Source organism: Eublepharis macularius, chromosome 14 (genome assembly GCF_028583425.1).
Source record: "Eublepharis macularius isolate TG4126 chromosome 14, MPM_Emac_v1.0, whole genome shotgun sequence".
NCBI classification, from domain to species: domain Eukaryota; kingdom Metazoa; phylum Chordata; class Lepidosauria; order Squamata; family Eublepharidae; genus Eublepharis; species Eublepharis macularius.
The window spans coordinates 18,507,883-18,533,270 of record NC_072803.1 but is presented as its reverse complement, the minus strand read 5'-3'; the positions used below and the strand labels follow the sequence as shown (position 1 = coordinate 18,533,270).

The 25,388-nt window shown below is 44.1% G+C and overlaps 2 protein-coding genes across 2 annotated transcripts in view; one reads left to right on the top strand and one right to left on the bottom strand.

Annotated features, from left to right (window-relative positions):
• Positions 1 to 10: 10 nt before the first annotated feature.
• Positions 11 to 19,538, bottom strand: SRPRA (SRP receptor subunit alpha). Its single transcript, XM_054997852.1, has 14 exons — positions 19,297 to 19,538; positions 15,315 to 15,398; positions 14,818 to 14,981; positions 12,860 to 13,020; positions 12,295 to 12,457; positions 11,079 to 11,232; positions 9,624 to 9,733; positions 8,636 to 8,754; positions 7,384 to 7,470; positions 5,621 to 5,793; positions 4,395 to 4,608; positions 3,290 to 3,453; positions 2,864 to 2,962; positions 11 to 1,838 (listed from the first exon to the last, which is right to left on the bottom strand). The coding sequence occupies exons 1-14, from the start codon at positions 19,420 to 19,422 to the stop codon at positions 1,710 to 1,712; spliced, it is 1,947 nt and encodes a 648-aa protein (XP_054853827.1). The 5' UTR covers positions 19,423 to 19,538; the 3' UTR covers positions 11 to 1,709.
• The window catches only part of FOXRED1 (FAD dependent oxidoreductase domain containing 1), a 21,020-nt gene continuing 15,052 nt past the window's right edge, over positions 19,421 to 25,388 (top strand). Inside the window, exons 1-4 of the mRNA XM_054998025.1 lie at positions 19,421 to 19,476; positions 20,018 to 20,139; positions 24,002 to 24,222; positions 24,792 to 24,902. Coding sequence (XP_054854000.1) covers positions 19,421 to 19,476; positions 20,018 to 20,139; positions 24,002 to 24,222; positions 24,792 to 24,902 — 510 coding nt within the window. The remainder of the gene's footprint in view (positions 19,477 to 20,017; positions 20,140 to 24,001; positions 24,223 to 24,791; positions 24,903 to 25,388) is intronic.

Genomic DNA, 25,388 nt, shown 5'->3' with positions numbered 1-25,388 from the left:
ACAGCAAAAGTGTTTTTTAAAATGCAATTTTATTATATAAATTACTTTTTAGCAGACAGCATTCAACTTATTGCACTAGATAGCACATCTGCAATACCAAGCTACGAGACATCTTCATAGAGAGTTTTGTATTATTCAACATAGCACTTTATTACCAGGATCAAGAGGCACTCTGAAGGGAGGGGGGAGGGGACAGAAAAGCAGCAAACAGCCACCAGCGTTTTCCTGCCAGAAAATTCCTTTCATAGACTGGTTTGGAAAAGCAGAAGCCAGTGCAGGCAGGGAAGCATGCAAATGCTTGTGCTGACCATTTATATTCTTGACCTCTGCTGTGGAAACAAGGTTTGGTATCTGAGTAAAGTTATGGAGCCCTATCTGGGCAAAGAAAGGAGTCAGCACAGACTACCTCCAGCCTGCTCTGATGGTATCAGAACTGGAACCAGTCCACACAAATAGACCCTGTAGGAACCTGATATGTATTTCTCCCCCCTTCCTTGGATTGGACTCTGCTGGGGTGGAAACTAAGGAGGCTGTCCAATTTCTTCCATTGTGAGCACAAACTTCAGTTTTGCAAACTAGCACGTGCCACTGGGGGTGGCGTGCATGGTTACGGCTTATACTGAACAGTAAATTACTGACCTGTTCAGCCCAAGCACTGCTGGACACAGCCAGTGGTGTGCACAACAGTTATGTGAATCAGCCTGGGTTTAGCCAATAAAAAGTGCAATGAGAAGCAGCTCTCTGATCAGGTGGAGAGGCAACATTAGAAACTAGAGGATTCCTCATGTGCTAGCAATCAGAAACAACCTGCAAGGCCCTGAATTTTGCACACGCTATCATCCGGGGCACTATCTAGATGGCCCTGCTATGAAGAGTCCCACTGCGCATGAGACAGGATCTATTAAGGCATCAACGCCCCTCCCCCCACCCTGCCCCCCCAAAGCCTCTCTGTAAGCAGCAGGACTCCCCATTGCCGGGTTTTTTTTCTTTTTGGTTTGAAAGCTTTGGTGAACTGCTGTCATCAAAGCAGCAAGTGTTACACTTGATCCACTAGAACTGGCAGTAGGCAGCTTCTAGGTCCGCCCTACAGAACCACTGAGGGCAGTTAATTTACTGCTAGAACACAGGCCAAGGCAACTCCTCCCAATGGTTTCTGCATCACTGAAGCATAATCTTGAGTCGCTGCAGAGGCCCAAAAGAATATCAGCAATATCTGAGATGCTTAGGTGGTGGAAGAGCAGAAACCACCCCCACCCCCGCCCCGGCCAAGTCTTTATAACACCCACAAACTGGGATGAACAATACAAAGCTCTTGGTTTCACCTCTGTTAGTAGAATGAAGGGACACAGGGGAAGAAGGCCGTCTGGATGCATTAAACAGACCTAGTGGGCTTCTCTTACCAAAGACTGCTTTTAGCTGGAGCAAGACAATTCCTCCCCCACCCAACCCAGAACTTATGAGCGTGACCAGCATGGATCATTTTAAATAAGTAAAACATGATAGAAGACAGGCATCTCCTGGTCAAATTAAACCCACTCATCACATAAAGGAAAGTGCGCATGACTGAAATGAGGAAGAACAAGTAAGGAAGGAGCAAAGCAGCAGCCCCTTCCTCCAGCATCCCTCCACTCTGATTTGCACTATGCCAGGAGGGGGGAAAATGACTCCAGACAGACATCTGCAAACAGGAATTTGGTGCAATAACGTGGCTAGGCCTTCATGAGAGCAGCAACCACAGCCTTGGCATTAAGGCTACGCAGGTCACAGTAGGTTTGTCCAGTACCAACAAACACGATTGGCTTGCTAGTGATGTATGTCATAGAGATTGCAGCACCGACCTGAGGAATGAAGAGGGAACCCATCAGCTGGCATTCACAGACAGAACAGAATCAGAGCGTGCTTATGTGATCATTTAGCACAGTAAAGTTGTGCCCAACAGAAAGACAGCTTCGTAATTCTTCCATGATACTAATTCATTCTTATATAAATATTACATGTGGTAAGAGAAAAATGAGATTCCTCCTATTAAAAATTAACGGCACTTCATTATGCGGAGGCTACATCTAGCTCACCATTTATGACAAGTAACCATGAATGATGAGGCACAGGTTGTGATCTACAAAGTGATTGTCTGCCTTCTGGTTTTAATGTCACCCACAGCCACCTCACCAGCTGCTGCTGAATCTCAGGAGGAAGTATCCAAGGCTGTTTTATCAGCTGGAGTGGCAGGGTTACACTTGGGAGAAGGAAAAAACACTGAAGTGTCACCGGGTCCAGGCAAAACCTTTTGTGACTGTCAGATACTGATTGTGCCACAGCCAGAGACTGCAGTTTGATGACCCAAAGGACTGGGCAACAAACAGTCGAAAGGAAACAGACCAGCCCCAAGGATTGCAATAAAAATGATTCATAAAGCCTCCACAGATAACCTATCGCCTCTTAAAGCCTTTAACAGGTCTTTGGAGAAAACTGTGAACTAGTAAGAACAGGACTTTTTGACGATTAAAACCGGGCATTTTAAGATGGAATTTTTAGCTCCCTGATGAAGAGCCTGAAGGTCTGAAATACACCAAACAACCTTATTAAAGACATTTTAATTTTACCTGCAAAATGTTTTATTCTTCTATGCTGTTCATGTGCCCCCCCTCCTTTATTCTCTTTGACCAGATCAAGCAGCTAGGAGAGCCTACAGGATAGTAAGGGGTCTGGCCTGTGACTGCTCAAAACCCCCCTGAGGCCTACGTTCATTCCCATACAAAACTATACAAAAGCCATACAAAAACACAGTTTGAAAAAACCAGATTAAAAGAAACAAGGGTTACCCCCCCCTCCACCCTGATGCAAATGACTGGGCTTCGTTTACCTTGTCATCTATAGTGTCAAATTTTGTGAGCACGATCCCATCAATGAGGCGCGGGGTCTGAGCCATCGAGTGATCAGCCAGGGCCTTGTTAAATTTGACCTGTTGAAACAAGCACACAGGACATGAGGTTGGTAGAGTTCTCACATAACAGCTGGCTGAGTAAACATTTCACACACACTCACACACACACACACTCACACACACACACACACACACACACACACACACACACACACACACAGAGAGAGAGAGAGAGAGAGAGAGAGAGAGAGAGAGAGAGAGAGAGAGAGAGAGATGAACCTGGTACCTCTCAACTTTGCATTTCAAGTGCAGATTTACCTCCACTTTTTTTTTGTTTTGCTTCGCATGAATCAATTAAAATGAATTTTTTTAAAAAAGGTTTGCCTTTCAAGTGAATTAACTGACCAGCTGATCCACAGCCTCGTTTCCCACCAAGGCCTCTCCCACAAACAAGACGAGGTCAGGGGCGTTGACTGCAATAAGTTTGGCCAGAGCTGTCATCAAGGGAGCGTTGTCTTGCATGCGGCCTGCAGTATCCACCAAGACGACATCAAAGCCTTGGTTACGTGCTGTAAAGAAGCAGCAGACTGGTGAGGAGAAAGAAACATGAAGGGGGAAATCTAAGATTGCTACTTTTATGGAGTGTGCCTTGAGATTTCTTTTGACATGTGCTATGCAACTGAGACAGTAGATATCTGATACACATTTTGCCGTTGTGGGTTAGCCCAAGTTGTTTTTCAGAGGGAGTTTGCATCCAAATGCAGTAACCATTTCTTACTGCAAAGAAGGATTCCTGCTCATCTATCTCAATATAAGCAAGACAGAGTGTTCACCTCCCACCTAAACACCCAAAACACAATTTCTGTAATACCAAATTTAGGAAACGGAAGCATTCAGAGCTTTTTAATTTCACACTGACTGTATATGACTACTTGCACCCCCAATTCTTTTCCTGGAAAAGCACAATTTTGCAACTGGAAATGAACAGATCTGCAAATCTCTGAATACACTAAAGCCCACAGGAAGTCCTACTCTGTCTCTGCCTGCTTAGTCATTGCAGGTTCTCAGGTTTATCTTACATGTCAGAAGGTCCCGGTTACACCCTTCTTTAAAAAAAACATCCCTGAGATTTTCAGAATGCTGAATATCCCATAAACAAAATTTTCAAGCACAGATGTTTCCAGCCCTTGTGGTCAGGAATAAAACCAAGAAGAGAGCTCTACACTGGGCCAATCCACATCTGAAGACCTTTTAAGACCACAGCCGAGTGACAAGTTAGGCATAGTGAAACACCAGCTGCCTCCTCCTGCAGAGAAAGAAAACCTGGGCATAGACTAAAGAAGAGGAGCCTTTCTTAGCCTCATCTCTTTTCTCCTAACTCCTACTTCCCAGTGGCTGAGGGAACACTCAGCGTTAGGGCTAACCCACCCACCCATGGAGGGGAAGAGGAATTTTCAGCTGCAGGCAACATCTTAAGATGGGTGGGAAGAGATGAAAGCACTGGACATACCATATGAAATGGCCTCCATGGCAATCCCAGCAGCATCCTTTCCATACCCCTTCTCGTACAGCTGTACCATGGTGCGGCCACTGTAATTCTCTGGTGGATGCAGCGCATTGAGGCGGCGAGTGTGAGTGCGCAGCTGCTCCACAGCTCCAGCACGGAACGTATCACAGGCAGCAATAAGGACACTGAACCCGTTTTCGATCAGCCAGAAAGAAATCTAATGGACAAGCAGAAGGACAGTACCGCTTTTGTAGGCCACTCTCCAACATCTAAACAGGACGTACAGGGGCGCCTTGCCACTTTGCTTTCTTTCTCATCTAGCTACGTGGAAGGCTATATATCCAGCTCTTCTACTGTTTATGCATGGGTTTTGGTATTGGACGCAGAAATGTAGCATCTTGAGAACCTCAGCATTCACAAATTTCTAGTTTTCATTGCTAAAAAGATAAACGTGAAAGCCTGGAGAAATCTGACAAGCAGCAATAAGATGTTCTGTAGATGATTTTAAGGGTTCACACATACAGACACAGTGCTTGATTACTAGATGCCTCTCAGCCAAATGTATGAATCGTCTCCATGGAAGCACAAGCTTTTTCAGCCAGCCCCTGGTGAGAAAGTTGCATTGGTGGTGTTTAATTTGCAACAGTTCACTCATATATGCAAGTCATCAGTCTGTGCTACAGTCAACAAGTGATGAATATAAGGATGTGAACCAGTCTCTTTGTCTGTGAAAATAAGTATCAAAGCTGAGGGACAAGTAGGCTACAAATTTTGTAGCACACCAGCTACACCATATTGAGTCAAGTGCTGCAATAGTTTTAAAAGCTGAGATTCTGGGGATTCTACCAGGGCTAAATAACAAAGCTTCATAAATGAATGTAGGTTACTAGCTGCCCACCCAAAGGATATGGTATGTAACTTGACCAAGCCACAAGCTATTCATTTACATTATTTATAGGCCACCTTTCTCACAGGCAGATTACACAGAGTAAGTCAATACGATCCACAGGATCGAAATCCAATAAACAATGCAATAGGATCTGAATTGTAAAAATCTGGAACCAACTAGAGATCTAAAAACAGAACTGAAGCAAAGCATAAATATTAACATGGCATGTTAAACGATACAAAAATTACACAGTAGAATCCTACTTACAGCTTTCCACATTAGAGCAGTGAGGAAAAGAGAAGAGCACCCTCTCCCTAACAGATGCAGGGCTTCTAAGTACCTTGGCCAAATTGGTTGACTTCCCAACTCCATTGACCCCACAGAAAGTGATGACATAAGGCCGACGGTGGCGCTGGGCATCCATTACATCGCGCAGGACATCTACACGACGCTGGGGCTGCAGGATCTGTACCAGAGACTCCTGTAGGGCCTGCTTCACCGTTGAAGTTACCGCTGGGAAAATGGAAACAAAACTTTATTTATGCCAGCCAGATGAGACTCCCCCATCTACTTATCATACTAATCCCATCTCATATGTCAAATACAATGTAACCCAAGCAAGCAAAAAACCCCGGAAAGATTGAAAAAAGAAATATATAAAACACAAGAGACTGTGCTGGCAGTCTGATCTGCACCCTTATTTTAAACACTTGAACTTGTAAGTAAATCCCTAAAGATCTTTCTGCTACAAAACTGGAGAAATGGTGAAAGTGAGGAAATGCAGCCTGATATATGTAGAGCTTTGGGAATGTAGGCTGTTGGGCAGAGCAAAGGAACTACTTAATTTGCATGCTGAGAAGGTAGCTGCTTTGCTCACTGTAACCTTAGTGGGTTGTGGAGCATGAGGGCTGGTTATTAGAACTGGGAAAGGGAGAAGGGGGAGAAGCCTTTTAGAATCCCTTTTGTTTACTCCAAGCCACTGTTTACTGCTGAAGGGCCTCAAACTGAAAAAGCAGCAGGCGGGAGCTACAACAAACACAAGCTCACTCAGAGCATTGTTGCTGAGCTATTCCTTCCCCATTGCTGCGCTGATTTCTGCAGTGTCTGTCTTTGCCAAAGTCACTTCCTGGAGAGGAACTTGTCCCCCAGGCTGTCTCTTTGGATTAAAGCTGATTGCTTCTGCTATGAGCCCTCCTAGCCTGAAATCACTTCCCAAAGAGGAAGCTGGCCCTAAGATCTTCTCTTCAGGTTGGTGGCCTGGTACACAGGAGCTGTGCTGCACTGCCAAATTCTGCAAGGGGACAGCACTTCCAGAACATCAGCTACATTACCAAAACGCTCCTCTCTTAATGGACTGTAAGGATCTGACTTGACAGTCCATCATTCATCTTGCAACTCTGGACTTTCAGTTTGGGAAGGAAAAGGAGTTTTGTGGGTGGGGGTTACTGTATCCAGCAGCGCAAGTTCTATTTATCTCTGTTACAATAAATGCAGTTGTTTTGCTTATACCAAGAATTGTGAGTTTAGAGTGGGATGCTTTAAGACAGGACACCCTAAACCTTGATTTCAACACCTGGTTTACACAGAGATGAACAGTAAAATGTTATTGGACTAAACTGAAGGCAAAATATTTCACAGCTGAGCAATGTCCTAGAAATACTGCACATTGTGTGTGTTTGTGTGTGTGTGAGAGAGATATTGATTGTGTGTGTGTGTGTGTGTGTGTGTGTGTGTGTGATTGTGTGAGATGGACCTCCACAATCCATCCACCACTGACAACTCTCTTTTTTGGGGGGAGCCAGACAAATGGCCAGGACTGGGCATACAAATTGATGAGGGTGCTTGGATAAACCTTCACCGTACTTTATACCATATATACAGACCTGGTGCATGCAATGGGTGCACTGCATGGCTGAACTGGACTCTATAATAAATAGGCCTTCCGAATGCAACAATGGTGAGTGTAAACTGGACTACTTAAAGACGGCTCATTAGATACGAGGCTTGGAATTTGTGAATATTGTTTGGTGTTTATCTGAGCAAAGCAAAGTAATTCGATTGCAGTAGAAATACATTGTTTGCAAATAAGAAGGAAGGTCTTACTGGTGAAGGTGCCCATCACTTTTCCTTCCAGTTTCTTAGCAACTGATTCACAGAGCTGGACGGCGATGTCAGCAGCAACATTCTTAGCTTTGGGAAGAAAACCCCCCAGTGAATTAAGGTTTAAGCACTGCTGGTTCAGACCATTTGTATACAGGTTTGCTTATACGCTCCATAATAATCTATATACAGAAGTTTGCAGCCCACACTTCCTCCAAGGAATAGATAATGGCATTTAACTTCACAGCAACCCGAACACAGGGGTCATGCCAAGAGCCAATGACCCCCTTCCATCCTGTGAAATTTGTTGCTCCTTGGAGATTTGAGCCTGGCATCCCCTTTTCTAAGTCTTTTCATCTCCCCCATCTGAGAAGACAGTCGCTCACTGCAGGGTGCTGAAATTAAAGTTAGTCGTTGTAGGGAACTCCCATGGGGTTTGAGAGAGGCAGAAAACTGACAGCTGCAGAAGACGTTACTGATCGCACATGAGGGGAAAGGATCTCTGTGCATTTGGCAACTCCCTGCTCTGCTCTTGTAAATGTTCAGCAGCACATAAGCTTCATTAAGTGTCAACCGAGTCCTCTCATAGGATCCATTACATGTCCATCAGAATTGCCAAGAAAAATCCACTCAAGACTGTTGCCAGGGTCATTAAGGCCCGCATGGAACATACAACAGAAACTTTGAAAATAAAATCTGTCTTGTATTAGGCACGGTCAATACATTTAAATGTTTTGTGCTAGGTATGTCTGCCCATACAGTAGTCTAAATCCCAATGCGCCTGGATGAGAGCAGTAGTGGTGATTGCCAAAGGGCTAATTCTGACAGCACACAAAGACCAAACAAGAACCAGGATATGTTCTAGGATGAAACATCTGACTTACTAAATGAGTCACTTCTTCTTACTTAGTGTATTCAGAAGACAAGATAGTCTTAGAATGCTATTTGGAGTCCAGTTCATAATCATCTCAGGGACTAGCCACCCCATAAACTTTGCTGTCAACCAGCACTTCTCTCCCGATTGCCTCCTCTTCCTCCTCCCCTTTTCTCCTTTCTTCCATCTAATGGTTGAGCCTACAGGAAGTACCATACTTCCTTGTAAAACTCAGCTAAGCAATGATGTCTGTTCTCTTTTTGTCTTGTGAAATGCGCAAGGGTCAGCTCCTCTCAGTTGCAATGCAGGAGGGATGGACAGAGTTTGAGCCACTGTGACAACAGAATGCCCAGGTCAGTTGATGAGTACCCCAAAACGTACCGATCAGGTGATCCTTCATCTTCTCCAGCACAGGGTCCATGTCCTCTCTGGTTAAACTTTTGGAACCCACAAGGCCCTTCAGCATCCCAAACATGCCTCCAAGGCCACCTTTCTTAACGCTGGAAAGAAGAAGGTGCCATTACACATTGCATGGCTTTAAGAGGAAACCAGGCATGAGATGAAGGGTCAATATGCAGTTCTACTTGACCTTTTAAAAGCACCATGGCAGCTCTTTGCATCAAGCACCTTCATGAACATCTGATACTGGACATGGTAAAAAGAAATGGCCCGTAGCTGCATTCAGCTGGATCCTAGCTGCTGTACAGCACAGGGGGATGTTGGTGGGGTACACCAACACAAGAACCACCGAGGTCTTTGGTTTGCTTTGCTTGTTCATTATTCATTTGTAAGAGGCAAACTCTTTAAAATAGATGGTCCTAGAAGTCAGACTTAAGGGTACTGTTAATTCCCCCTTTGCCAAGCTCTGCAATGAAGCACAAAGCAGTCCCAAATCATTTCATGAAAACAAAATAAAGAACTGGGAAATAAACTTCCCAGGGACAATTAGTCAAGTTTCATGGTCATGCAAAACTTGCATCCAAGCAGTGCAGAGTGTGTATCGGGCAGAATGTTGTCCTCAACAGTTGCTTTCTTTTAGAAAGAAGGAATTATTACTATGGAGGTTAAGAATACTGGATACTTGTGGGTGGTATTAGAATCAGAACTATATAAGATCAAGGGCAAGGGAATCTCCATCCTTATTATTATTATTTATTCTGTTCCTACCCCTCCTTTCTCCATTGTTAAGATGGATAACAAACAAAAGTACAGCAAAGAGTAGAGATTTAGTGAGCTCTGCAGCTCTCTTGATTGCTGTAACAAGGAAACAACAGACAGTTCCTTTGGCACGAAAGCTATACATGTAAGTCTGGATGGTTCTTTAGAAATGGGAATATGAGATGCATCCAAAGGGCCAGAGAGGTCTCACTTTGCACTTGAAGAGTTCTGGACCACCTTCTCTTCTTCTTCAGTTTCTTCTTCACTCTCATATTCCAGATCACGGAGACGGCCAGGCTCACGATCCCGGTCCCCAAGGACCTGTATTGGGGGAGGCAGAGAAGTCTGGAAGTTAACATACATCTCACTTCGCTGTGTTCACATGAACCCAAGTAAACAGTATTAATTACTTCTGGAGGGGATATTCTAGAGAGTGGACCACATATCTGCACCCTGTTCCAAGAGTCAGGAGTACACAGTATTGTTTCTCTCCAAAAGGATTCATGATGAGTTGAAGGCATCTCAGAAGCAGCCCAGGTAAGAGGATGGGAGTTCCGCGTTCAAAGATCCAAATCTTTTTTCCTTTGTGAATAAAAGCAGTTATAGAGTCTGATTCAGACCAGGGCAACAGGGGGAGGAGAGTAATTGTACTCCCCTGCCACACAGAAGTATCATTTTCCAAATCAGAAACAGTCCCCAAAAAGTGCTTTTTGCCCTACTGGACAGAGGTACAGGCAACACTTGGGCGAGGGGGGTTATATGTATTCCCCAATAAAAAAGAGCATCTCTGCAGAGCTGTTTCAGGTTGGAGAAACACTATAGAGTAAAAATACAGCTTGCCTCCCTAATGGTCCCTATCTGAATCAGATTTCCCCAAATGGGTGTTGCTTACAAAGAAAAAAAAACAAGTGGGAGCTCCAAACATGGAACCCCCAACATCCTGTCTAGTTTGTCCCACAGGCTCCCTTAGGAGGGGGAAGAGCAAGACGGGGTCTCACTTCACACTAACAAACCATGTAGGAGTCACCACTTTTTTAAAAAATGGCCATATTTCTGAGCCTTCTTTGCTTTAATTTCTCTAGAAATAGTACAGGAAAAAGTATTAAGAAACCAACATAATTGTTAAACTGATGTTAGAGCCACATGCATACATAGCAGATGAGCCTACTTTTCCAACAGCAGTTGTGAGAACATTCTTAGAAGAGAGGCGTTTTTTAGAACGCCACCCTTCATCTAGAAGCCTCCAGGTCCCTGCTGCACTGCCATTCTTATTTAAACATATCAGACGTGGTTGGTTCACACTAAGCTAGGAAAAAACAGAAATGGGCAGTAAGATATATTCCTTTGCTAAGGCTGCAGTCCTATGCACACATTCTTCAGAGTAGTTTCCAAGTAAGACCACATAGTATTGTGTGGCATCACCTGCCCAACTGGCAGCCTGAATTAACATTCCACTTTTGCCCAAAGCAGCTCAGCCACTTATTGGAAAAATCTTCCCAGTTTGGATGAAGAGTTTGCTTTCCAAACTTCCTCTTGAGTGCATGCTGCTCTGGAAAACCCAATTGAAAATTAGAGAGTGAGGGATTTTACTGCTACTCTATAGTATTAATCTCAGGGCCTCAAACTGACTTTGCATTCTGACAAGTAAAAGCGTCTTGGATCTTACCATATCTTGGTCGAACTCCTCCATGGAACAAGTGTCTGTGTTTCCATTGGTTGTGGAGTTACTATAATCAAGTACTTTGGCATTAGAGTTCCCCAGATCCCACACTCTGGGCTTCTTCCCCTTGTCCTTCGAAGTGTCCGGCTTTGGGGACTTGCTAGGAAAGCAGAATCAAGTCCATTAAGTCTCAACAGTGAGGAAAATAATAGCTCCAAATCATTTACACTAGCAAATGCTAAACTTTTTGGGATATGGTATGTTATACCTTCCAATATTTAATTCAGATTATGGTGTCCCCTGCCCACTCAATTCACTACTGTGCCTTATTTCTGAAGATAGTCCAAAAAACTAAAGCCTTGTTCTTAGTGAGGTGATAAACCTATGTTTGGGTTGTACTACATGAGACTCGGGTGGGGTGTGTGTCAAGGACTGAACGCTCCTCTACACAAATGATTCCTTCTACCTAGAAAACTGCATATCAGAGAAGGGCTCCAGCCAAGCATTCTTCCTGACATGCTAGCTTTCTTTGTGCATGAAATTTAATGTAGAGGAGCTCCATGCTTGCAGTCAGAAGCAGAACAGAGTCCATGTGCTGGTTTACCACCCCAGCAAGAAGCCAGCTTAAGATGTTAACATTCTAATGTATGTGAACCCATGGGAAGCACTGCTTAATGAGGCCAATTGTGGATCCCTCTGGTGGATGCCTATGGTCAAAGCACGGCTTGTTTCTCTCACACACATTACAGTGTGCACTTGGTATATACATGGTACACACGCACCAACTTCATGACAACTAGATAGAGCCTCAACGACTACACTGGCTCTGGCCAAGCATCTCTCCACTATTTTTCCTTAAAGAAATAAAGACTCCTTATCCACAGCTCAAGATCACTGGAACAAAGGAGCTTGAAAGGAACTTCATGACACGCAGAGCAGCCCTTACCATTCCAAAGTTTAGAGACAAAAGAAGTCCCCCCCCAATAAGGCCACTGATGGGGGTCAGAAGAACTCTGAAAATGAAGCACCCTTCATTTCCATAGGAAGATTACGTAAGTCCAGCACGAAGATGTACCTTTCAAGCCCGTCTCACACTTCATCTGCACTCTGCATTTGTCTCACTGGTTTCAGGGGACTAGCATAAATTCTTGCAGCTCAGGGCCATGTTTACACCAATGTGACTGTCCATGCATAGGAGAGGCAACGTGGTGGCCTTACTTACTTGGATTTCTCTCCCCCCTTCTGGTGTTTCCTGAAGAACTCCTCCCGCTTCTTCTGCAAGATTTCATCCTTTGTCAATTCCTCCCTGTCTCCTGCTGCGACAGGAAGGTCCTCCTTCACTGCTGGTGCTGCTTTGGGGACTGCAGCTACTTCAGCTCCTGAAACTGATTAAAACAGCACTGTACAAGAAAGCACAGTAACACAGAAGAATGGAGGAATGCAAGTGCTGGCCATAAGAGAAAACAGTTAATTAAAACAAACAAACATTGCTAAGCTGGTCCAGCTATATGGATCCAACTCTTCACAAAAACCTGAACTGGGGGGGGGGGGCATCCCAGAGTAAAACAAGTTAGATTATTTGTAACTGATACATTTGCTCTTTAGCTAATCCTACTGCTATTCCTCATTTGCATGTCTGGATGTCCCTGTTTCTTTAACTTTGCACGCAATCATTCTGCACGGTCCTATATGCAGCAAAATGGGGAGAACAATAAAAACCCCATAGATCTTAAGCACACTGAGCTGATGGGTGCACACCAACACTGGCAATACAGTTGCCTACTCACCTTCTTTTTTGGAACCTTTGTTTTTCTTGTTCTTGGCTTTCTCTTTTGGTTTCTCCCCTCGAGTTTCTATCATAGACTTCACTGTTTTTTGGGACTTTGCTGACTGTTCAAAAGTCTTCATGGCAGTGGGAGCTCGGATTTTACTGCTCTCCTCTGCCTCCCTGGTCGAAAAGGGGAAAAGGTTACACAACTGTGCCCATTAATTACCATGCAGAACAAAACACATTTGGAATTTCTGTCCCTATCCTCCTTCTGGGGACTTGAAACATCATCAGGAATATGGTGACCATGTTCCCTCTCTTGCCCCAAAGCAATGAGCCATCAATCACTTTCTCTTCAAAAATTAACACACCATCATCCTACAATGCAACTGTGATTTGTCCTTGTAACTTCCCCTCCTGAAGCTTCCTAGTTAATCAGTCTTTCACACAGCCAGATTTAGCTCCATACCAAAAAATGTTCAAAAATAGCCTTTCTTCAATTCAAAGTTTAGTCTCGATCTCAACAGATGCTTAGAAGCAAGTTATTGATAACAAGCTTAAAATAAACACTGTAAAAATTCAACAAAATTAAACAAACTGTTTTTTAAGGTCGAATAATCTATCAGTCACTTCTCTTATGCTACCTTCTACAGGAGCTAGTTGCCTGTAAAAACCTGGCTCAAAAAGGATTGATTGTATTAGTTTTTATTATTATTACAGTCCACCTTTCCTACTGAGACTTAAGGCAGATTATGAAGTGTAAGTCAATATAAGTAACAGTTAGGACATACTACGAACAATACAAAAGGGTATAGGCTGCAAAAATTTCAAAATGAGCATAAATTTGAAAACAAGCATAAATATGGAGATGAAATATTGCTGAAACGAAGCATAAGTAATTCAACATGACTTATTTAACAATGCAGAAACTATCCAGTAGGAATATATCTACATCAACAGACAGTACCCAGTAGTATAGCCTACAGCCCCTGTCCTGTTATCAAAAGATTTCTCTCAAACATTTCTTACAGAACAGCCCTATTACCCAAGTGAAAAAACCCTCCAGGATAATTCAGTTCTGCCTAGTTTGAGGAAAATCAGGAGAGTGGCAGCTTTCCCAACTGTTTTCTACCTTGCTTCCAATAAACCATTCCTAGAGCCTGATGCGATCCACCTCCTCATTTCCCAACTTACTTGTACTGCCCCCCCTCACCCCTAAACAGAGAATTCATCACAGAGGGAAAATAATGATGATGATGGCTGCACTTATATACCGCTCTTCTAGACAGATTAGTACCTCACCCAGAACTGTGAACAAGTTAGTGTTATTATTATCCCCACAATACAGCTGGGGAGCTGGGGAGCTGGGGCTGAGAGGAGTGGCTTCCCCAAGGCCACCTACTGAGCTCATGGCAGTAGTGGGATTCGAACCAGCAGAGTGCTGATTTGCAGCTGAACCACTTAACCACTGTGCTACAGCTCAAAATTCCCCCTATGGAGACTGACTGGTCACCTCTTAAACCCACAATCATGCCTCCTGCCAACCTTGAAGCTGAAAGCTGGTGGAGATAAGGGCAAGCATTACTCCAGTCTTGGTCCTTAGTACATAATTGCTCACACTGTAGGCTGTAATAAATGAAGCTGGGAAGATCATGAGGCTGACTTGGCTCAGTTTAACTGATGCCTCTGAAAGAGGAAATACATACAGCTCTGTTGGTGGGGCAGGTTCAACTATTATCAGTTTTTTTCTAATTGCAATGCAGCTTTATCCCAAAGACATTATGAACATGGGAAAAGCCAAACACAGTCACGATCACAGAAGTAGTTATTGAGCAGTGCCAAGCTTGTTTCTGCCTGCACTTGTCATTCCTATTGACCCAAGTTATCAACCTACAGTTTCAGAACACAAGACATTTCAGACAAGAAAACAAACTGGACCGTAGGTGAAACTCGACTGCAGAAGGGGCGAAAACTTACCGTAAGAGGCGTAAAAAATCTTCTTTAAAATCAAAGGTGCCATTGAGAAGCCCAAGGGTTCCCTTCTGATGGAATTCATTGCGATATTTGTCTCGGAACTCCTTATGAACATCGTCTATCAATTTGTCCACGTAGGTTAGGGTCAGAATTTTCTGAAACCCAACCTGCCAAGAGAACCGTGATATTATCAGAAAAAGGATAACCACCTTTTAATTATCGAGAAAAAAGCAGCCTATTCACAGTCCTTTCTAAGTAGTGAATAATCCAAAAAGAGAAGAACATTTCTGAAATGCTGCCATCCTGAGAAAGGGCAGTGCGAGACTCAGGGCATGTTCAGCGCCATTCAGAGTACTCCAAAGGACAGCTGTACAGCCTTAACAACACTGACAAGGGGAAAAAGGCTTTCAAAACACTACTTATTTTACTGCAGAGTCTTTTTAGAAGCTCTCCCTTCCCTCTCCTTCTGTTTCTTGCTTCAAACACAAAAGATAACTTACCACAAAGACCAATTCAAACTGATTGTCCAACTTGTATTTTAGCGTAAGGGCATCGTGGGTGAAAGAGTTACTGCCACCTCGCTCCTGAAAAGACAAGGGGGGGGGTACATTAGCAAGATCTGTTGAGTCATGTAAAACCACAGGGATTAAGCTCCAACTTTTTGGCATACAAAATGGCCAGGGACATTTTTTTTTCTGCCAGCTGTACAGGAGGGCTGAAAAAATATTTCAAATATTTTAAGCAGCCAGGTATCTTAGCTTTCTCCAGGCCACGTAACAGACATCTGTTGTTTCAAGGTTACTTAATTTATGTTGCACTCCCTTCTGCAATACCAGCAAGATCCTTTCTGCCAAAACAAGATTGTTTTCTATCCAGGATTAACTACCTTTGCTCACAACACAATGGCCCATGTCTTGTCAGCTACATCCAGCTGTATCCATACTTCTGCTGCCATAAAAACAAGATATCCAATCAGTGAGAGTCTCTCTACATGAGATGCTTCGGCATGTGTTTGTCAAATGTAGGGAGACACAATGTTAGCCAACAAGGGTAGTTTAAAAAGACAGAGCCTGCAGAGATCACTCCTCAGAAGCTTTGTTAATTTCATCTTCGCCTTCTCGAAGGTTCTATCAATTTAATTAGTCTAAAACTGTGTGGGATTGCAAGCAGAGGGCAACAAGAAATAGAAATGGGCTGGAGCCACCTTCCAGAGCCAGACATTTCACAGCCCCTTTGCACAGCTCCAATGAATAGGAAGCCTTTGCCCTGCCACTGGCTGTTTTTTAAACTACCCTTCCCAGCTAACATTGCATCTCCTGACACGTGTTCTTCACGTGTCAGATGTCTTGTGTAGAGAGACTCTGATTCTCTGTTCATCTCTTGAACTATCTTGACTTTGTGAGATGAATACAGAAATTAGCCTGCTTCTTTAAAAAATCAGAAACAGAATCGTGTGTGTGTCTGTGTGTGTGTGTGTATGAGTTAATCACAGACACTTCCAAAGGGTTTCACATAACTTCTGGGAAAGATCCTTGCCTCAGACTCTGAAGAAATACTATTAACTGGGAGTGGTTGCAACAAGCTAGGTAGACTAATGTTCTGCTTTAATATAAGACTGATAGTTAAATACTACCCTTTAATAGCCACCACAAAGTGAAGAGTCAGAGGAAATATAATAGAAAGTCCATGAACAAAAACTGATGAGAAGTTGATATGCCACCAAACTAACTTACATAACACAGCTTTACCCATATGGCACAGAAACAATATGAGCTGCACTTCTTTAGGAGAAATGTGGACATTCTCTGCATAGAAGCAGACAGAAAACTACCAAGGAAAATGTTCAAATATATTAGGATATTGCTAAATATCTGTTGTTGTCCCATGAAGATACATTTTGAAACAAGGAACATGTTTGTAGGGAAGAACCATATGGCAACCGAAAGCAGAGAAAAATCAAAAGCAGCATACTCTTTTTGGTTAGAAAATAGCCTTCAAAATACAGAATTATATAGAGGTAGTGTGGTCTAGTGGCCAAGACCCTTCAGGACTAGAAGGACTAGATAAGGTTTCATAACTGCCTGAGACAGAGTGATGATGGTCAAATCACCACCTCAGCCTCAAACTCTTTTTGTTTGAAGGGAAGAAAGAAAAAGGACTGTTGTCGCACCAGCTGCAAAGCACTGCACAGTATATTAAATGTGCAGAACATCACAAAACTTTAGTTTGCTTTAAGAAAAAAAAACTATGGCAAGAAAATGACAAGCACCCTTTTACACTTCCGGGTTAGGGTTAAACTCAGACCACTATCTCAAACAGGATACACATCTATCAGTCTGACCTAACAAGGCTACTCTTATGAGTTCTTTCAGCCTGACAGTATAAGCTATGATGTGCAGTTAAAGTACCCCAAATATACAATGATGCCCAATAATGGGTGTACTGCCATCCTTTTTCTTCCCCCTACTCTCCTCATGTTTTACAGTGGAAAATACATATAATTAGGTATGGAATATGTAAATGGGCTAGCTTTGAAACTCAACTTAAGAAATACATAGGCATATTTGGAAAGAAGGAATCTTTTCATTACTGTTCTTGGACAAAGAAAGGGGGTTGCCAAAAGCTCAAGGGAAGGATTACATTAAAATGGCAGAGGGAAGAAGGGCAACAGAATGAAATCCAGGGAGGAAATACCAGGGAGAGGGGATGCCTTACTGCCTTCAATTTTTCTTTCCTCACAGGGAACTGCCCTTTTAAGCATAATTCTTCCAAACATAGGAAGTGCATAGATTGATACAAAACAAGTATATAACTGCTATGCACCCATGATTTTCTAAATTAAGAAAGGGCTGCTGGAAATCAGGAAATCAACTAGAGTAAGAAACCTCTCTAGAGGAAACATTAGACTGTAATGCTCTGACCTGCAATTCAATGGCCAGGCTTATTTGGAGGTACAGACAACCCACATATGTCCTACCAGATGATGATGCAACTATTTCTATCCAACTGCTGAATAAAATTCCCTACACATTTTTATTTCAACAAAGCCCGCACCTTGCTGACACTGCTTCTTGCATCATTTCCACTCTTTGACTGCAAGGTGCTCAAAGTAGCATATAACATTTAATGACAGCAACATATTCATTTTAGGGCTTTATATAAAAGTGTATGTGTGAGCATGCCCACCCCAATCTATCTTTTAGTTCACTGATTATTTCAGTCATTGTTCTGATGTTCTTATTTCAGAAGTCTAGTTTGTTCCCTAGACAGTCCAGATCAAAAACTAACCATAATGCAAATAAAAAGCTTGTGAGAAAATTGAAGGTGACAAGGCACAGCAGTTAAGAGAATGGGAGGTACGATCGAGGAGACTGCTGGTTCAAACCCTACCTCAACCATAAGCTCACTGGGAAACCTTAGGCAAGCAACTCTGGACCAGCACCAGCTCTCCCATACAGGGCTAACAATATTAACCTACCTTAGTTAGTAAGGGCTACAGAGAGAGAATGTATGCCAAGCTCAAAAGTATTGGCTGTCACACAAAGTTCTTCACAGCCTTGGTCCGTCATCTATGGGACTGCCTCTCTCCCTATGTTCAGCCCCAGCAGCTTTGCTCATCTGAACAGGGCCTTCTACAGGTGCCACCTTGCACATGGGCAAAATCAACAGCTGCTCATACACATGCATTCTCTGTGGTGACCCCCACCTTATTTTATTTATTATAGTCCGGTCTCCCTGCAAGTGGGCTCAGAGCAGATAACATCATATAAAATCACAATTAAACCACATTAAAAACGTAAGATCCAGTAAAACATATAACTCTATGCAGCAGCCCATATTACTCAACCCAAACCAATACACCCCATGGGGTGGGAGCTGATAAACTATATTAGGCAAGTTGATGGAAAAACCTGGGTGAGAGGAGGTTTCAGTCTTTGTAGAATGGCCTGCTCAAAGAAGTCACTGAGACTCATGGCAAAAGACACAGAGGGAAAGTCAATACGACTAACAGCTGGGATATTCAATAAACAATACAATAGGGCACAGGTTGTGAAAACTTGAAAACAAGCAGATCTGAAACTAGGACAGAATCAGCCTTTTATAGTGTTGCTATGAAAACAAATAATACAATTCATCTGCTCACTGAATGTCTTAAGTGTTGTTCATTTGGGGGTGTGGGGAGGAGGTAGTTAGGAATTTCCTGCATTGTGCAGGGGGTTGGACTAGATGACCCTCGAGTTCCCTTCCAACCCTACGATTCTATGATAATCTCATCTTGCTCAGTGAACCTTCGAGCTGTCGACTATATCGCTTCTTCACTTTCACTGCGTCATCCACATTGGCTCTCAGTGAGAAAGGCGGAATAACAACAACAACAACAACAATAATGCGGAGGACAGCTGGGAGCCTGGGAGGCTGCCAGAGAACGAGGCTCTGCTTACGTATGCGGCTGGAAGAGGCAGCAGAGGCCCTCTCTCTCACCTGCAGCAGGACAGACCGGATAAGCGCGTTCACGGGCGCAGTGCAGGCCGCCGCGGGGCCGCGCACGCCCTGGAAGCACCACAGCACAAGGCCTCCCTTGCTGAAGATGGTGAAGAAGTCGAGCATGGCGGGATCGGGGGCGCCGGGCCTCGCCCGGGGGAAGGAAGGGGAGAAGCTGAGGTAACGGGGAGAAGGCGCCGGGGAACCAGCCCGACTTCCTTACCCACGTCAGATTAGTCTTTAACTTCTCGCGTCACATCCGCCGGAAGCGGCTGACCGAAAACGGGGAGGGGCCAAGGGAGACGAGACGATCTGCGATTGGGTCTCAGCGCCGGAAAGCGGCGAGAAACTAAATCATAGAGTCACTTCAGAGTTCTTTCCCCCCTCCCCTATTGTCCGTTCGCTGATTGGGCTATGTCAGAAAGAGGTGGGATAAAGGAGGGCAGGTGAGGAGGAATTTCAAGCTGATTGGTTACCTTTTTTCCCCAATGGTAAAGCGTGAGATAGATAACAGGGCGAGGCTTTATTATGGCAAAACGAACAGCATCGAGGAATGGTCTAGAAAGACGTCAATCTCTATAAAACGCGATGGATTGGCCAACAAGTTGAGGGGGCGGAGTTTAAAGAATCTGAATATGGGACTCGACCAATCAGGGTCTTGGAGGTGGGGCGTCAGCCTGTCACGGCTCCCGCACTGAGCGCGGCCTGATTCGATCTCCAGGATGCTCCGCGGTCGGGTGCTGCTTAGCCGATGGCGGCCTCTGGTGGCTGCCGCGCGGCCCTCCGCCGAGCCCCGCCGGCAATTCCGCACCGGCACGTTCCGACAGCGCGGCCGTTTCCAAGGTATATCGCCAGTCGCGTGGTTCTGGCCTCGTAAAACGCGCCAGATTCATCCAAGGCGGACTTTTGAGTATACCATTAGATGGCAATATATGGAATATAGGTTTTAATATATCGTTTATTTAGTGTCCTTTTGAACTTGCCCTTTCCCCAAAGGGATTCTGGGCGCCACATACCGTTCTCCTCTGAGGCATATTATCCTCCCAAGGCGTATTATCCTCAGCGGAGAGGGAATGGCAAACCCAGGGTCACCCAGCAAATTGCGTAGTCAGTGGGGACCTGATAAGGTTGCCAGCTCCAGGGTGGAAAATTCCTGGAGATTTGGGGGGTGGGGTGGAGGAGCCTGGAGAGAGCAGTATTTGGGAGGCAAGGCTATAATGACACAGAGTCCACCTTCCGAAGCAAATCTTCAGAGATCTGTGGCCTGGAGAACAGTTGGCATTTCAGGAGACCTCCAGCCCTCACCTGGAGGTTGGCAATCCTAGCACCCGCCCTAGTTCGAGACTCGAAAAGCTACCCTGCAGAAAGCACCCGCAGCTGTCAAGTCAGAAGAAGGGGGGGGAAGCATCTTTTTGCCCCAAACATGTCAGAACCAGCACTGTGTAGTTCACACATGCAGGGGAACTGAAGTGGCCTCTCTGTAAATACAGAGAGGGGGCTGAGTCTTTATTTTTTTTATGTTGGCCCGTGTTCTGTTGAATTGTCTTTCCATTTTAGAACCTCTAGGCAAAGGTCAGTTCCAGAATATCCTAGTGAGGCAACCACCTTGCTAATATTCCACAGGTTTGCATCTGGTTGGTGCCTGGATGGGCGTTTTCGTGGGAGTCTTCCTTTGGACACTGCCTTGAGTTTTGTAACAGAGGAAAGTCATGATATGCACCTAATGTTGCCAGAAAAAAATCCACCACCCACCTGTTATCTGAATTTCCTGTCTAGTATCATTTCCTCTCATGCCCCAATCTGCGTGAACTTGGACCTTAGGCAAGAAATGTTGCCCTGTTACTAACAGTGCAATCAATGGGCTTAGACTGGAGTAACTTTGCTTAGGATTGCACTGTCATGCGTCCAACAGCTTGTTGTGTAAAGCATCTGTCTGCGCTTAGCTAACAAGCTAGTGCAATACCTATGGAGGTTTTAGAGCTCTGTTTTGCTAATGAAACACATGTAGCTGTTTTGCACAAGTAGCAGCCTAGTCTGAAGGTAATGCAAAGGCCCTTTTTTTGTCTCTCCTGTGTTATATTTAAAATGGGACGCAGAACTAGTTTACACGTGCATCAGAAAGTATTGACAGAATCCTGGGATTGTAGTGGACTTTGTCACTTCAGAGCCCAGGTTCCATTTTTGAACGCTCCCTATATTTTAAAAAAACCCTTAGCTGCAAATAAATAAATAGTTTTTTAAAGCCCATAGCACATTAGTTAGAAACGCTCTAGGATAGCCCACTCTTTAGTGTCTTTGTTCTTTCATGCAGAGGAGTTAGCCGTGTTAGTCTGTGGTAGCAAAATCAAAAAGAGTCCAGTAGCACCTTTAAGACTAACCAATTTTATTGTAGCATAAGCTTTCGAGAATCAAGTTCTCTTCGTCAGATGCATGGTACAGAAACAGAAATGTACCATGCATCTGACGAAGAGAACTTGGATTCTCGAAAGCTTATGCTACAATAAAATTGGTTAGTCTTAAAGGTGCTACTGGACTCTTTTTGATTTTATTCTTTCAGGCTGCTTCCACCTTCTTTACCCCCATGCATGTAGGACTGCATTAAAAAATTGATCCCACCTCCCCAAACACATTGAAGTGGTACAGACCAATTTACAATCTCTGGACTCTACCACTTTATTTTGCAGCCAAGAAGGCTTTAAGAAGTGGCATTCCTTGAGAGTTTAGGAAAAATGCCTCTTCTGGCACCATCTGGCTCCCCTTGGGGGCGGTACGGGGGGGGAGGAGTATATTTTTGATTTAAAGAACTGCTTGGTTAATCCATTTAAACGGATGAGTTGACAGAACTTTTCAGACAGTGTTTCAAAGTTCTTCTTGCATCACCAGAATTAGAAATGCTTAACTTAAGGATGCTGAACCTGATTGAGAAGTTGTGCATTTACTGGGGCACAAAGTGCGAGAGTCCCTTTATCTTATAAAAGTTATTAAGGCCAAGGATGACTTTGCTATTTTATTTGGTACATTATTAACCGGAGCTGCAGCATTACAATTCTCCATGAACACAACATGTGTTCTAGAGTGGGAGAAGCTGAATTCTGCTGGATCTACCAAAAGTCCATTTAATCCAGTGTTTCCAGAGGCCAATAGCCAGATGTCTCTGGAAATGCCCGTGCAAGGCAACAAGGTGATAACTGCCCTCTTTTAGCTTGGTTGCAAATTCTGTTACCCAGAGAGGGTATACCATCTCTAAAAACGGAGGAGGTTCTTCATGGATATCATGCATTTATCTGAATCCAGGATCTTCCAAGAATGAGCCAATCCTAGTTTACGAACAGGGCCAAGGGTCCAAGTCCAAGTACTTAAGCTGGAATGAGTAACCCACGTTTTGTTAGTACCAGGGCTTTTTTTCAGCTGGAACGCGGTGGAACGGAGTTCCAGAACCTCTTGAAAATGGACACGTCTGGTGGCCCCGCCCCCTGATCTCCAGACAGAGGGGAGTTTAGATTGCCCTCCACACCGCGGCGTGGAGGGCAATCTAAACTCCCCTCTGTCTGGAGATCAGGGGGCGGGGCCACCAGCCATATGACCATTTTCACCTAGGGCAACCCACTGAGTTCCACCACCTCTTTTCCCAGAAAAAAAGCCCTGGTTAGTACCATTTTATATGCCAACTATGTTATATGCTTTTTATGCTGTAAAAACAGTAAAATAAGAAAGCATTGCCTATATTTCAGTTTTTACCTGCAGTTTCTATTGTTTCCCAGAAAAAAACAATGATATGTTTTCACGCTTGCGGCATTTTCTAGAAATTTTACATCTTCTTTAGTCAAGAAGTGGAGTTCAGTTGTCTGATAACTTTCTTTGTCTTCACTGAGGAGATGCTGTCATCTTCTGACAGTGGTGGGTTTTGCTTTTCAAACTCCCACTTGGCTACACAGTTTCAGGGACTTGTCCCCTCCACGGCCAGAATGTGCAGCTGCAGAGCAGCACTGGGTCTCTCCTAAATCCATTCTGTCTGTTCTTCAAGGAGCTCAAAGTAGCCTAAGTGGTTTTCCCCGTCTTCCATTTTGCCCACAAATGATCCCTATGAGGTACATTCAGCTAAGAGGGAGTGGCTGACCCAAAGCCAGCTTCATGACTGAGTGGGGGGGGGGGCGGGCGGGGGCTTGAAGTTAGATCTTCTCAGTCGTAGTCCAACACTCTAACCACTACACTGCAGTGGCTTCTCAAGTGCATTCTCACTTCACATGGGGTGATAATGAAGCCAGTAGGCCTGGCTGGAACCCTGTGTAAATGCAGATGGGAATGCTTCCCAGAATCCTCTGCAGTGTACAGGGGTCTCAACAAAAACTTTGGGGGCCTCCTAGGCAGGCAAATCAATGTAGAAAAGAGTCCCTGAATTTAAAAAGTTTGACAAAAGCATCTATTTTTAAAGCCACCGTCTCCATGGAATCCAGATAATATGATTTGCTTAATTTTTTCTATCTTAAAATTTTATTTTAATATGTAAAAAGCAACAGTATAGCCACTAAATAACAGTACTGAACTACAATAAAGGGAAAAAAGAAAGGGTTAAAAACCATAACATTTGACTAAAGTTGGCAGTTATACGTATGGAATTGTACTATCGCTTATTTTTAGATTCCAGAAACCAGTAAAATTGGCTCGATTTTTAACTGGCTTTTGTTTTGCATTCATGTATTTTCAGAATTTGAGAAGGAGATGGTCAAGTTCCGCAAGAGGCTGAAAGAAGCCCTTCCTGGTAGTGAGTGGAACCCTCTGAATATTTCAAAAGATCTTCCTCCAGAGCAGGCAGATGTGGTCATCATTGGAGGTGGGGTAGTTGGCTGGTCCGTTGCTTTCTGGCTGAAGATGAAAGAGCCATGGAGAAATGCGCTTCAAGTGGTTGTAGTGGAGCGGGACCTCCAGGTGTGTCATCATCGTCTGAAAGCAAAAAGGGGGGAAATTTTAAGCATAAAGTTTAATGGGAAGTGTGTGTCTGAATGGTTCCCACAGCATTGGTTCACTTCTGTAAAGACCTGACTGTTACTGAAGACAGTCAAGAAAGCCGTTCACTCTGTCGCATAGAAAAACAAGCAAGAGAACTGTGGCTTCTCAAGCTCCTAACTCCAACAAGAATCTTATGCGTATAACAAGAAGCTTAGAAATGTAATTTTAGAATTTTATTCATTTATACCCCACCATTCTCCCCAGAGAGGACCAAAAAGGCGTACATCATTCTCCTTCACTTTATCCTCACAATAACCCTGTGAGGTATGTTAAGGCTGAGAGTAAATGGCTTCTGTTGCAGTGCCAGCTTCAGTTGCAGTGCAGGGGATTCTTCACTTTATACCGCCAGTGGGCAAAATTGGATTTTGTTCATTTTCAGTGGGGAGGGCTTACTGCTTGCAGTATTGGAATACTTCGGGGGAGGGGAGAGTGTTCTTGAGCAACAGAGATAATTTACACCACCCTTTTCTCTCCTTGCTTCCCTTTAGTACACCAAAGCTTCTACCGTGCTCTCCGTGGGAGGGATACGGCAGCAGTTTACGATGCCCGAAAATATCCAGATGTCCCTGTTCTCGGCAGTCTTCTTGCGCTCAATCAACGTATGTGGCTGTCATTGCTGGCTGAGTTCTTTCAGGGATGCTGTAGCTGAGGAGCCTCTTGCCTGTTTGTCGCTAGCTTTTCTCTGGTGGTTACCTCTGCCTGACATGTCCCCTAGATTAGCCCATTTGGAGGATGGGGAAAAAGACCACTTCCTGGATGGCCAGTGCAGAGTGGCTCTTTTGATGTTTAGAGTGCAGAGGGCTGTGCTTCTAAACAAATGCGTAACAATAGGCTGCTATAGTTGTCTCCTTAGCAGAAATTTACCTTTTCCCAGGAATGTCCTACCCTGTAGTTGTGTATTAGGAGCACTTTTGCTGTTTGCTCCTGTTCTAAGCAACCCATCATTATAACACCCACATTTAGGTACCAGCTCTACTTATGGACCTCCTAGTTGCTAGTTAACATTTGCTTACCTTGTAAACAATGGGGTTACATCCTGTCTTCCTCCTAATGTTAAGAACATTGCAGGACTTTAAAAAAAGCTG

Bases quoted from the DNA above. Each gene is read 5' to 3' on its own strand.
- SRPRA (XM_054997852.1), bottom strand. From the start codon at position 19,422: ATGCTCGACTTCTTCACCATCTTCAGCAAGGGAGGCCTTGTGCTGTGG. The intron at 8,755-9,623 runs GTGAGACCTCTC...TCTTCTTTCCAG, and splicing joins CAGAACTCTTCAAGTGCAAA to CGTTAAGAAAGGTGGCCTTG. The intron at 4,609-5,620 runs GTACTTAGAAGC...CTTGTCCATTAG, and splicing joins AGTCAACCAATTTGGCCAAG to ATTTCTTTCTGGCTGATCGA.